Source organism: Anomalospiza imberbis, chromosome 16 (assembly GCF_031753505.1).
Source record: "Anomalospiza imberbis isolate Cuckoo-Finch-1a 21T00152 chromosome 16, ASM3175350v1, whole genome shotgun sequence".
Classification (NCBI taxonomy): Eukaryota; Metazoa; Chordata; class Aves; order Passeriformes; family Viduidae; genus Anomalospiza; species Anomalospiza imberbis.
Genome location: NC_089696.1, coordinates 2,705,437 through 2,718,328, shown reverse-complemented (window position 1 = coordinate 2,718,328; position 12,892 = coordinate 2,705,437). Strand labels below are relative to the sequence as shown.

Genomic DNA, 12,892 nt, shown 5'->3' with positions numbered 1-12,892 from the left:
TTTAGCAAGATTCATTAAAGTATTTTTAATTTCTCTTACTTGCTGCCTTTCCTTTCAGGTCTTTAGTTCATCTTTCCTGCTTGTCTTCTAGAAAAATCCCTGGTGTACTTTTGACTCCACAATCGCTTCATCTCTCCTCCACTTTCCCACACATCTCGACACTGACCATGCTGCAGTCTGCCACTTCCCATACATTTTGGTTCTTCTTCCCTCTTCCAAGATTTCCCTATTTCAGCTGGGAATGCTGGGAGGCGCTGGGAGGCTCTGCCACTGGCGGTGGCTGCAGCTGGAGCCCGACCAAAGCCATCTGCCCGCGCATCACCAAGGGTGGCACACGGGGCTGGGGCTGAGGCTTCGCCTCAAACTCCTCTCACCACCCCAGCTCTCCCCAAGGTCAAGGTTTACAGTGCTCGTTCACACAACTTCTGTAAATCCCATAAAAAGGTGCTCTTCCAAGCTTCTGCACCAAAATTGTTAATATTTCATGGACAATATATGTGTGGGTGCAGGGATAGGGGCAGAGAAGAGACAAAATGTGAAGGGGGAAGATGTTGCTGTGGCTTAAAGAGTAGTTTTTTCCAGCTGTATTTCAAAATGGGATGCTGGAGTATAAATGCTCAATTTGTTTTTTTTTTGCTTGGCTGGCTGGACTCTCTCAGTCTTGTCAGAGCCAAGAACTGGAAATGTTTTTGCAGTTTACAAAAAAGAGTGAAGAAAGCATTTGGGAATATTGCCACTTAAAACCTGAAATAATCTACCACTCCTAAGCTCCTGTAAGAAGGCTGTACATTAAGGTTAGACATGGAAAATGTACTGCTCTGCCAGCAGGAAAATAAAAAGCAGGTAAACAACTTAACACAATGGTCCTGTAAAAATTCACCAAGAATTCAATTGTTCAGGCAATGATTAATCATCTTCTTTTATATTTCATCAGAGTCATGCACATTAAAAACAGCAACACAAGGCACATTTTACAACAGTTATAAAATACAACAGAAAACAAAAATCTACTTGAGCATGTCTGCAACAAATCCATAAAGATAAGAGATTGTCTTGGCAGTTATAAAAAGAATAAGTATATTTACACACATATAAAAATCTGCCATAATAAGAACATGGCCCATTTCTACTGACAGAGAAATGAAAAGCAACTGCAGTCCCTCCATCCTCACAAGAAGAACAGAATTGATCCCATTCTCAATGCTTCAACTGTTTCTCAAAGGCAGCTACCAGGAGGCTAAAAACCAAGGGATGCCTTTGCCTTTCCATGCAGTTACCTGAAGCAATGGTCAGGGAACACTTTTGCTGAGAAGTCCCACCGAGCTTTAACCTGCTCCATCCTCAAAGCTGCCACGCACCCAGCACACATCACAGCAGGAAAAGTGGTCTGGATTTTAAAGGAGAACAGATTCCCTAAACCCAAAAGGCACATACCTCTAACTCAGTGCTCATGAAACAGCAGAGCTGGCTAAGGCTGCGGAGATTTCACCTCGTCGTGTCTTGTCTCTAACATGGCACTTCTGATCCTCAACCCCACACCTTTCATTACCTCTGTCATATAAACCCAAACGTCCTCTTAACAGCAGAGCACCAAAAAACCAGAGATTACGTTTTCTTGAAGGCATGGAAAAGCACTAGGCAAGTACCACACCCCCACTCTTTCCAAAAGGCTCCTTCTCCAATTTGAGCATTCTGTGTTCCTCGAGCAGCTATTTTCACACATAGAAGATAACCACACTTGAGACAGTTTCTCTCCTAATTTCAGTTTTATGAGCTTAAATGTCACAGTTTTCTGCCTTCCTGGACAACACTTTCAGCAACCAGAATTAAAAAAAAAAACCATGTTCTGTTTCCTTCTAAGCCTTCTCAGAAGAAAAAAACCCAAAACTCTGCTGCATCCTGAAGGCAGAACATTCTCATCTGTACAAATGCTTGGGACTGTTACTGGGAGACTTTCCTAATATACATATTCAATCAATTAACTTGTTTCGATGTCACCGTTTTTTCCCCTTTAGCTCAGCCTGGAGAGGTGACAAACATCCTAAGGTGTTTCATTATGTGTCTTATTATCTCAAATGTATCTCACAGCAAGCAGGAGAAGAACTATCAAATTCAGTTTCATTTTTTACAGGATAATCTTTGCTTGAGACGTGACTGGGAGTTCTCCTGTCACAAACTGACTGCTTGTGGCACAGAGCAGACACTGAAGTCCAGCACACAAGCAGTATTTTCACCGTGCCTTTCTTTCATGCCAACATAGCTGTTACATTTCAGTGAGCCCAATTTTGTTTTGTAAGGCTTCTTTCAATCACGTCAGACCCCAGCAGACGAAGCCTCAACAGTTCAGAGCTCCAGCCATTCCCTAAAATTCACTGTCAGGTAGCTCCCCTCAATAGCCACAGTGTGTGGCACAGTCAGCAATTACCACATCCATTCCAACTTCCTTTCGAGGTTTGAGGATTCTGTAATTTATTGTTTCACAAAAGACAATTATTGCATTTAATGTTTTAGAACAATTAAACAACGCGTTCATGGAAAATCTAAAATTTCCAGAAAGGAAACTTCAGATTTGTGTCTTGCCCTAACAAGACACAGAAACCTTGGGAACTGACATGCATCTGACCTTGACTTTCAGCAGAGCAGCATCACTTCCTCTGAACACCGTGTTTAACAACCAGGTTGAGAATGATGCTGAGGAGGGACCTGGCTGGGTTAAGGAGACCCTGATGGCTTGGGGGAGGGTGATGAGAAGGAATAAGAGATCCAACATCGAGGATGTGGATGAGTCTCAACAACTTATGGCTTGAATAATAAGAGATTTGAATATTTAACTAAATTTCTATCTGCCTGATCATTTAAGCTACTTGCACCTGGGATGAGAAAGGAATACAGTCTGGGTCACTTGTTCCTAAGTCACTGGAGTGGTCAAAACCCAAATGTGTTGATATGAACCTCACCTTTTAGAATCCTTGGGACTTATCTTAGAAAAATAATTGGAATCATCATCACAGTTCTCTCCTGTTGACAGGCCTAAAGTCACTCAGGCTGGAAGGGACATCAGGTCTGACTGCAGCCCAGCCCTCCACCTCCCCTCAAAGGGCACATGCTCCAGCCCCCAGACTCCTGATCAGCCCTTCCCTGAACTCACTCCAGTTCCTCCATGTGATGGAGAGGAGGCTGAACAGTCTGTAGCTCACTGTATTGTCTTTTAACCCTTTTTGAAAATGGGTTTAACACTTGCCTTCACTTGCTTTCCTGTGGCTGGGATTTTAGAGACAGCTCCTAATATCTTCCCCAGTCCATTTTGGTAAGACTTCAGCAACTAAGTGACTTTTCAAAACTGAAGCTCGTTACACAAACAAATCATGAAACTAATGAAAAATAATCAGTTCTCTTCTAACCTCTACTGCAGTACTACCTGTATTCCTCACTCACCTCCTGACACCAGCTCCACCAGCAGACACACGAGCAGTGTGTCCTCTACTGCAGTACTACCTGTATTCCTCACTCACCTCCTGACACCAGCTCCACCAGCAGACACACGAGCCAGGATGGGGAAAATGCACATATCCACATCCTCTGTACCACAACTAAGGTGTGATAACAACTACCACCTACCACCTGATACAGGAAAAGCCACCTGCTCTGTCCCTGTCCTCATCCTCACCTCCATGAAAAGAGAGTAGTATAAACTGAGATCCTTCCTTGGTCACACCAGGTTCAGTCCCCAGCCTCTCTTCCCACTTCCATGTTTTGTATCACGATGTCATAACCTCAAGGTTCTCTCTGCTCTACTTGTCCAAGTTGTCTCTACCATCTATCTCTCTTTTGCTGTGCTAATAGTGACAACATAACCTCTGTTAAAAATCTAGAAAAACCTGAGACACTTGTTTATTTCAGAAATAATTGGTGGGTTTAGGGATTATTCTACCCTTTCATAAAAATAAATCACAGATTACTTGAATGTTTCCCTATCAATTACAAAGTAGTATATGAGAGCACATTAAATGGCCCTTGCACGTGGCACTAAGGCTTATATACAGAAGCAAATATGAAAAATATCCAGATAAGAAGTTAGTCTCTAATCTCCTCCCGCAGGCCAGAGGGGAATAATGCCAAGGTAACCCCAAAATGTGTGGCAGAAGCAGCCCAACAAGAGTGCTCACTCTGGTCTTCTCTTAGAAGCATCAGATGGCAAATGATAGGTTGCCTTTGCCTTCCTCTGCCCTTCTCCAAAACCATTCTTCCTCTTAATTGTTTCCCAACGTATCTTCACTATTTTGACACAGTTGCCATGTCTGCTCTTGTGAATAAGTCTAAATCCCACCCAGCAGCATCCACAAGACACACATGGCTACTGTCCCAGTGCACATGGCTACCAGGCAAACCCTCTTACACACCAGAAGGCTTCAGTAAATTTATTTACCATAAGAAGAGAAACGTGGACAGAAGGAAGAGGAGGCTATCTGCCTATGGGCTGTGAGACACCACACTGGGAACATCAGCTTCTCATTCACAAGATCATCCTGATGAAGATTAAATACTTTAAGGTTCTTGGAGCACATTAACATTAACAGAAGTGAGACTGCCTTCTCATCCTATCACAAACACACACATCATGCCTCTTGCCCAAATTCAACAGCTGACAGAACATTTAAGTTCTGAATAACTCTTTTAAAAGGAATCATCTGAGAGTCTGGTAATTAATAGTGGGCACTTACTTAAGTCAGCATGAAATGCACAGTCTGTACCAAGCCAGTGTCTGCTTGTGCCTGCCTTGAGCTGGCTCCCACAGCTGCCAGACCCACAGCTTCCCTTAGGGCTGTGCCACCCTCACTGCCCACCTGGAAAGGAAATCAATTATCTTGACAAACAAACTTTAGCTGTGACATTCCCTGGCCACAGACTTCTTAGTGAATATATGGTCAGCACAGGTGGTTCAGGTTTTGAGGTGTTCAGGTCCTCATGCCCCCCACGATGACTGACAGTGTCAGTGGTGAGAACTCGAGCTCACTTCTGGTTCAGGAGCTCCCTTCAGCTACACGAGTCCTTCTATGAAAATTCCCATATTAACACAGCTTCTCCAAGAGAACCACAGAACGGGCCTATTCTGGGAAGAGTGAAATATATAAATACGTACTTGAAGTAATATTATGAAATAAGGAAAAAAACCTAAGCAACATTACTATAACACAGGCAAGTCCGGGGTCTCCTCTGTGATGTATAGAAGCTGTAAAAAGTACAAATTCCATTCTTTTTAATGCCATTTTCCCCTCCCTATTTCTGATACTAAATTTAAGGGAACTGTCTTCTGCTTGGCAACTCAAATTCAGCTGCGCAAGAACATACAACCCAAAACAAACCAAACATACATGAGGAAGCAACAGCAGCCAGGCACTTGAAACTAACAATTTTTGTATATTTATGTCTAAAAAAGCTTCCCACCGTAACTGACAATACAAAAAAACCCCACCCTCTCATGAATCTTTTACTTTAAAGCACTGATTTCACTGGGATGAGGCTGTTTTGAACCATTCTCATTAATACTTTCCTTTAGGGAGTTTATGATCTTAGGAAAAAACTTCACAGCAATTCCAAACCAGACTCATACTCAGTACTTAACTTGGTAATTTCCCCATCTCATTTCTCCTTGAGATGACACTACACAAGAGATGACACAGAAGTGATGTCATCCACACCCACTAACCCAGCTACCGAGGTACCCGTGGTGGCAAAGCTGGGCAGAGCAAGAGAGCAGCTCGTGCTCTCCTGGTGACACACACACGGACAGGGGCTGCAATCCAGTGTCCCATTTTACTTCTCACTCTGCAGCAGAACGTCTCCAGCTCTGATTCCTGTCTCTGCCATGTCCAACTGCAGCAGGAAAATGATGTGTGTCGGGGAGACTGGGAGGAACAGTCATCCAAGGAAGGATGACTCCTTTTCCCAGTGCTGTCTCCCCAAGGAAGCTTCCACAGCACTAAAGGTGACCAGCAGGGAAGCTGGGGATTATTTTACAGACTTACAGATGTAGAAATAAAAGTATATCCACACACAAACTGCAAACCAAAGATACTGCATTTATCCAGTGTCATAAATAACATCCTTATTTCTCAACGGTAGCAAATAAGAAAGCAGAAAGGAAGAGTATGTTAAGAGATTCCGATTATGAGTTATAATTATCACTGCTAATAGAAGTTGCAGTTTTCTTTTAATTCACACTTATGATTCCACAAAATACTTAATAGTATATGTTGAAGCATCTTTATTAAAGAGTTTTCCAAATAAACAACTTAGGTTCTCTCTGTATCTTAGACATCTGAGAAGACAGATGGAAAACATAACATATGTTAAAGGGAAGATTTACAAAGCAAAAATCCTTGAAAGTGTAAATCAAATTAGGGTGGAAGTGTCAGATTTCTAAGTTATCACTCATGTTTTTTCACTGTATAAGAACAAACCCTAGAATTTTTCAAATTGTGTTTTTCAACTACCCCTTCCACCCTGATTTCATATTAACCTGCAGTATTTTGTTAGTAGGGTGAGTTTTTTTTTCCATGTTCTTCTCTCTTAGCAGGTAGCAACAGTAAATAAAATATCTAATAAAGATAAACATTAAGAATTTGTGGGGGTTTTTAATGTAAAGCTGCAGGTATAATAAAAAAGCACAGCACGTTGCTGTAGAAATAATGAACAGCACTGGATGATCACTCCAAGGAATGTCCAGCCAAAATAGAAAGTGAATAATCTGCAGCAGAAAACTGGAAATCATTTCACAAGCTACCAAGAGATCTCTGGAGTACAGCGAAGACACAGCTTCTATTCCTGCTGGCTGGGCTTCTCCAGGAGCTCTGTGGCACAGCACAACACAGCATTTTCCTAGTTAACTTTAAGTCACTGGAGGGGGAATAAGTTTGAAGTCCCCAGTACATGTGCAATTATCAAAGTATGAATTTCAAAAAATACAGAAATGGGCAAAATGGTAGGACTGTGGACTGTCACATATGATCGGGCTAGCAGATCATCTGCTCAACTTTTCATCCCACACAGACATGAGTGTCAAACTCCTTGGAAAAACCTGTAAAAGCCCTCAAACATTGAGAGAGTACACAATACCCTGCTATCAGCAGTGCCTCAGGAACTGGTAGGAATTAGCTGTGCTAGATTCTATAACTGAGCCCATTTCTAATCTCACAAATCTCTCCCGGATCACAAACACTGGCATCAAGTTATGCAGGTCAGTCACTTCAGGTGAAAAAAAAGAAGTTTGTATCAAACTTCTAGCTTGGCATCATCCTCTCCCGTGGTTCCATGAGTCTTAAACAAAATAACGATGAAATATTCCACAAGAAACAATATAGCCATGAAATATCCCACCTCATTTTCCCATCCCAGATAGTAAGGGTACAAGTATCACAAAACAAACAAACAAAAAGGACATTCCTGTGGAATAATTACAACTATGCACACTCCTTCACCTACAGCTTTTCAGAAAATGAACTTCTTCCCTAAATCTTCTGCCTATAAATGACAGTGTGTTCACTTAATGAAATTACCCTTTTCCTTGTTCCAGGGAGAGAATAAGGAAGCGTGTGTGTAACTGTGACTCTTACTGCCACAGCACACATATGACACTCAAGTTTTGCAGATATGACACAAAACAAGAGCAGACCAATTACACAGGCTTCCATAAAGCTTTTCAGCCATGCAGGAATGAACTCTTTAAAACATCCGTACTAATGCTTTCACGTGCCCAAACAAAATCTGGGTTTAGATCACCGAGACGTCACTCCATCTGAAGTCTCTGCTAACAATGTGAACACAAGCTTAGAAAACCTTGCCGTCTTTCCTTAAGCTACTTTGCTTTTGTCCACCTCTTTTCAAACTAAAACCTAAATCCACTGCAATACACCTATCTGGTTTTTGGCAGGAGAGCAGGATCAAATCAGGCTGCGCATCGACACGAACTCCCTTCTGCGAAGTTCTGAGGCTGGCTGGGAGTCAGCCAGAGATCTACTTATCTCAGCACGTAGGGAGGCACGTGCAACAGGGCCAGCCTTTCCCCAGTGTAAAATCCGGGCCCTGGATGCCAACACATGGGCCAGGAAGAGAACAGGAGTTATCGGGGAGCTTGGCCTGCAGCTTTTGCAGCAGCAGCCACGTGGCTTAATCTGTGCAGGATCAGAAGTTATGGAAGAAACAAGAATTAAAAATCAACAAAACCCCCTTCACAAGGAAGTGTGAAGTGAAAACATAGCTCTAATGGACTTTGGAAGCTGCTCATCTCACTTTCTTCCCAACTTCACCTACTTTAGGAATTGGTTAACTCCTGATGCCATCAGGGACACTCTCTGCTCTGGCCCAGATTACGCTGTGTTGTTTCTGGAACTGGCGCAGCACCCCAGCAGCAGAAGCTGCAGGGAACACAAGGAGCGCAGACAGAAGCATGGCTTGAGTGAAACCCAGACCCTCACCGAGCTACCTGCAGAAGGGACCACAGTCCAGGGGCCCCCGAACACCTCCAGCTGTGCTGCTGCTCCATTCAGGTACGTTTTTCCCAATCAGCCCCAGACCCACTTGAGAATGCTGCCAGGTCTCAGTATATTCTGCTGAAGGACCAATGCCAGCAACATACAAAACAATCACAACTCTCAGCATTGAAATAACGCACTGCCATAAGCAAAGTTACTGTAATTCTACTTTTTGTAGGAGTCCCCTGTTTATTCTGCAGCGCTGGATGAGAACATCTCACAACAGCCACAGAGGAGACAAATGTTTAGGTATGAAAACGCCTGTGTATCCAATAAAGCAGTAATTAGACAAAAGCCCTACTCCTACCTGGCTAGACAAGGAAAAATCTTTCCCACGGACATTTTACACAGGAGTCTGCTCATTCAATACGGCACAGCAATGGCAAGCGAAGTTAACAGCCAGGAGTCTTAACCTTCCTTATTGATACAAAGAGCAGCAGGGCAACTGTGAAATGAGACTATCATGAAACTTAACGATGGTCACAGCACCCATTTCTGTTATCCTTTCATCTCGGCACCCTTCTGCAAGACCAGACACTGAATTTAACTGCCTGGGTTTAACACAAAAGGCCATATTTTCAGAAGGTAAGCAGACCAATTTCAATGGCACAAACTTTGCCCCGGTAAGCTGAAGAGCTATTTTTATCAGAAAGATTAAAGGCAGCTAAAACTTACCCTGACAAAAGGAGTTGCTTACCATCACCGCATCAAAGCATCAAGAGAAATATAAACAAGGAGGAGAGCAGTTTCTTTCTGCCCAATGTTCAGGTCTGCCATCAGAGCCTCGGGTGTGAGCATTTGCAGGCTTGAGCCAAACTGTTCAGCCGGCCCAAGGCAGCGGCTGTGAAAGCACATCCCCCTCATGGCAGCCACAGCACCCACCAGTGTGGGGCTCCCACTGCAATTACAGTAATTCTGTTCAACTCACTGCTCACCAGGCAAAAGCCTCAGACCCATCTCCTCAGGCTCCCTCAATCGCAAAGGCCACTTTCCAGGTTGCAACAGAACTTTTCCATTTAAGCCCCAGCACCAGGGAGCAGCCTGGTTTAGTTCCAGGAGCAGGCATTTGACAGCTATCACTACTCAAACTATTTGTATCGCCTGCCACAATGCACGGAAACCTTCAGCGATCCTTCAACAAGCAGCGTTAACTGCTGGCAACACACCTAGAAGTGCTTTTCCTAAAAACAACCCTCTCTTTAAGTGCACAAACATTACCCACACCCTTGGCACAGAGGTACTTTTGCCTATGGAACTCCAGGACGGATGACAGAATTCCTTGGACACACTTGTCCAGAATACAACTTGGGGTTTGCCACCCCAATGCCCCCAGGCCACCTGAGCCCTGCAGAACTTTCTGCAGATGCTGGAGTTCACACATCCAGCACCACACAGAGCTCCCCGAGACACACGAGAACTTGCTGAACAGGACATAATTAAGACTGAAGCATTCCAGAACAGCCCAAGTGAACTTCAAAAAAGAAAGAAGAAAGAAAAAAAAAAAAAAAAACCAAACCAAGACACTGGCTACCAGGAGATTCTACAATGTCTCGCTGAAGAATTAGAGACTATAAACTGTATTTGTCCTGAGTTACAAAGAGCATTTCACAGCAACTTTGTATCAGCTTTCCATATATTCCAGTGCTTCCACACAAGGGATTAACACGGTTCAATCACAAAACCTCACCTACCTATTCCCTGACAATTCTTATTCGATACTGTTTCTTTCTCGCTTGTTTCATTTATTTGCAGGCTGAGAAAAAAAGGTTTCCATAAAAAACCCCGAAAGAACCGAAGCATCTGTAAAGTGTTGCCAAATGCAGATTGAGCAAGATGAAAAAACCCACAGAATTTATCAGCTCAATTATAGTAATATTTTTTTTCAGTCTATGAAAACACAGCAGGCACAGCATGATTAACTTATCACTATCCCTTCCACAAGATTCATTAATCTCTGAAAGCAGAAATTAAAGTGCAACAGACTTGGTGCTCTTCTGAAACCAGTCTTTCAGGGATTGAAACAGTCGCAACACCGGGAGAGGCTGGTCCAGGCACACATGCTCTTGTGCACACACGTGTGTATTTACAACGGGCACATACTGGCTGGAAACGAGACATTTCTATCTGTTTTATTATCTACAAACCCATCACAATTGAAGAAAAAGGCACGCCAGAGACACTACACGACACAGACAAGTCGCAGTGACTGCCAGGCTGCTGGGCATTTCGGCATCCGAGCAACCCCACAACTTCAATTATTATCGGCAAATCGTTTGGGGTTTAAAGGAAAAATGCTTGAAACAGTTTAAGCCAAATACCCGAAAACCTCGGTCACAGGTTGGGAGGTAAAAAAAGGCACAAAGTATTAACTGGAGGGTAGAAATAGATAGTCTTCAAGGTCCTTTCCAAACCAAATCATTCTATGACAACGAAGCTATTAAGGAGTTTTTATTCCGTAGTCTGTCACACACAGGGGCACAGTGAAAAAGCCTGTATAGGGCTATTAGCTGTGGGTAATCTGTGGGGTTTGAGGAGTAGACAGAAACCTCAACTACCCGTCCAAGAAGGCACCTTCAGCTTTAAGCTGAAGGAGGGTAGATTTATATTCTGTATCGGGAAGAAATTCCTCCCTTTAACGAGACTGAGGCCCTCCGCACAGGCTGCTGAGAGAAGCTGCATCTGCCCCATCCCTGGAAGTGTCTAAGGCCAGGCTGCACGGAGCTAGGAGCAACCTGGGATAGTGGAAGGTGTCGCTGCCCATGGCAGGAGATGGAATAAGACGGGCTTTAAGGTCCCTTCCTACCCGCACCATTCCATGACTGTACAACAAGCAGGACGGTCGGTGCTCCCCATGCCCGGCCCTTCTCCTTCCCTACCCGCACTCCGCTCACCTGTCCACCCCCATCACCCAAACCGAGGCACTAAAAACGAAGATGATGGAGGAAAAGAAGGGAAACCTAACTCAAAAAACGTCTCTTTCCAACCGCTATTTATAGCCGGGACGGTACTTGGCGTACGGGTCCCGCCCGGTAACTTCGACTGCAGGAGGCCCAACCCACCCCCGCCAGGAACCGCGGCAGGGCGGGCGGTCCCCCGGGCCCCCCCTCCGGCGGGGCGGTAGGGGCGGGGGGGGTGTGGGGGAGAACCGCCGTAGAGCCCCACCCGAGCCACCCCCGCGGCCTTACCTGTGCTATCGCTGGCGGAGAAGCCCGGCGAGTTGAGCTTGGCTCGCTTGGGGTTGGGCGGCCCGTCGAGTAAGTTCTCCGCCATGGTGGCCGGAGCGGCGGAGCCGGTGATCGTTGTCGGGGGGTGCTCGGGGGGGGCCGAGCTCGCTGTCCCCACTTCTCCGCCGCACGGGAACCCAACAGCGCCGCTCAGTGCCCGGCCGGCCGCCCCCGCTCCCCCATGCCGGGCCGCCGCAGGCCGCAGGGAGGAGGGCTCGGGGCGGGGAGCGAAGGGCCCAGCGCCCCCTCCCTGCCGGCCGCGCTCCTCCCGGGCGCTCCCCCCGCCGCGGTGCCCGGATGGCGGCTCAGGCCGTCACTCGGGGCGCATTCCGCCCCCCCACACGCTCCCCTCGCCTCGCCCCGTCCCCTCCCCTCCGCGGCGGCGGCTTCGCCCCGGCCCCCGCCCGCCGCCCGCCCGCGGCCGAGGTAGGGGAGGGAGGAGGGGGGGGAGGAGAAGAGAAGGGAGCGGGGGGGGGGGGGGGGTGGGGGGGGCAAAAATTAAAAAAAAGGAAAAAAAATCACCAAAAAGCGGAAAAACGCGCCGACCCCCCAAAAACGCCCCAAAACAATGAGCGCGGCGCGGCGGCGGCGGCGGCTCCCGGTGGCGGCGGCGGCGGTCGGTTGGCTCCGGGCGGCTGCGCCCCGCTGGCTCGAGCCCCCTGTGCGCGTCGGCGGCGCTCGGCGCGGCTGCCCCGTGCGGCGGCGGGGCGGCCCCGCTGCCCCGGCCCGGCCCGGCCCGGCCCGCTCCGCCCGCGCCGCGCTCCGGCTCCGCGACAAGATGGCGGCTGTTGATTCCTCAATTAAAAAAAAAAGTTTTTTTTTCTCTTCTCTTTTCCAGAGCCCTCGGGGGCGGGGCGGGGGCGGGGCCTGCGCGCTGCGTCACCGCGCTCGCGGCGCGGCCCCGCCCTGCCGGAAAGGCGCGCGCCGCGCCGGAAGCGCCGGGCGCCGTCCTCGGTTGCTCCGCGGAGGGGCTCGGGGACGGCGGAGGGTCGGGCGGCGACCCCGCCCCGCACACCGTGCCCGTGGTGCCGTGCGCTCGCTCTCCGCCGCCGCGCCCCGCCTCGGTGCGCTGCGCTACCGCCTCGGTCTGTCCTGTTTGCTTCAGTCGGGGCTCCCCCCCGCAGCACCCCCTCACAG

At 47.1% G+C, this 12,892-nt stretch overlaps 1 protein-coding gene across 7 annotated transcripts in view; it reads right to left on the bottom strand.

The window, feature by feature from the left end:
* The window catches only part of CREBBP (CREB binding protein), a 97,186-nt gene extending 84,650 nt beyond the window's left edge, over positions 1-12,536 (bottom strand). For 6 of the 7 annotated variants that reach the window (XM_068206566.1, XM_068206572.1, XM_068206567.1 and 3 more), the window contains exon 1: positions 11,717-12,536. In XM_068206566.1, the coding sequence (XP_068062667.1) occupies positions 11,717-11,801 (85 nt within the window). In that variant the 5' untranslated portion in view covers positions 11,802-12,536. The remainder of the gene's footprint in view (positions 1-11,716) is intronic. The other variant, XM_068206568.1, reaches the window with a different exon arrangement.
* Between the last annotated feature and the right edge of the window lie 356 nt (positions 12,537-12,892).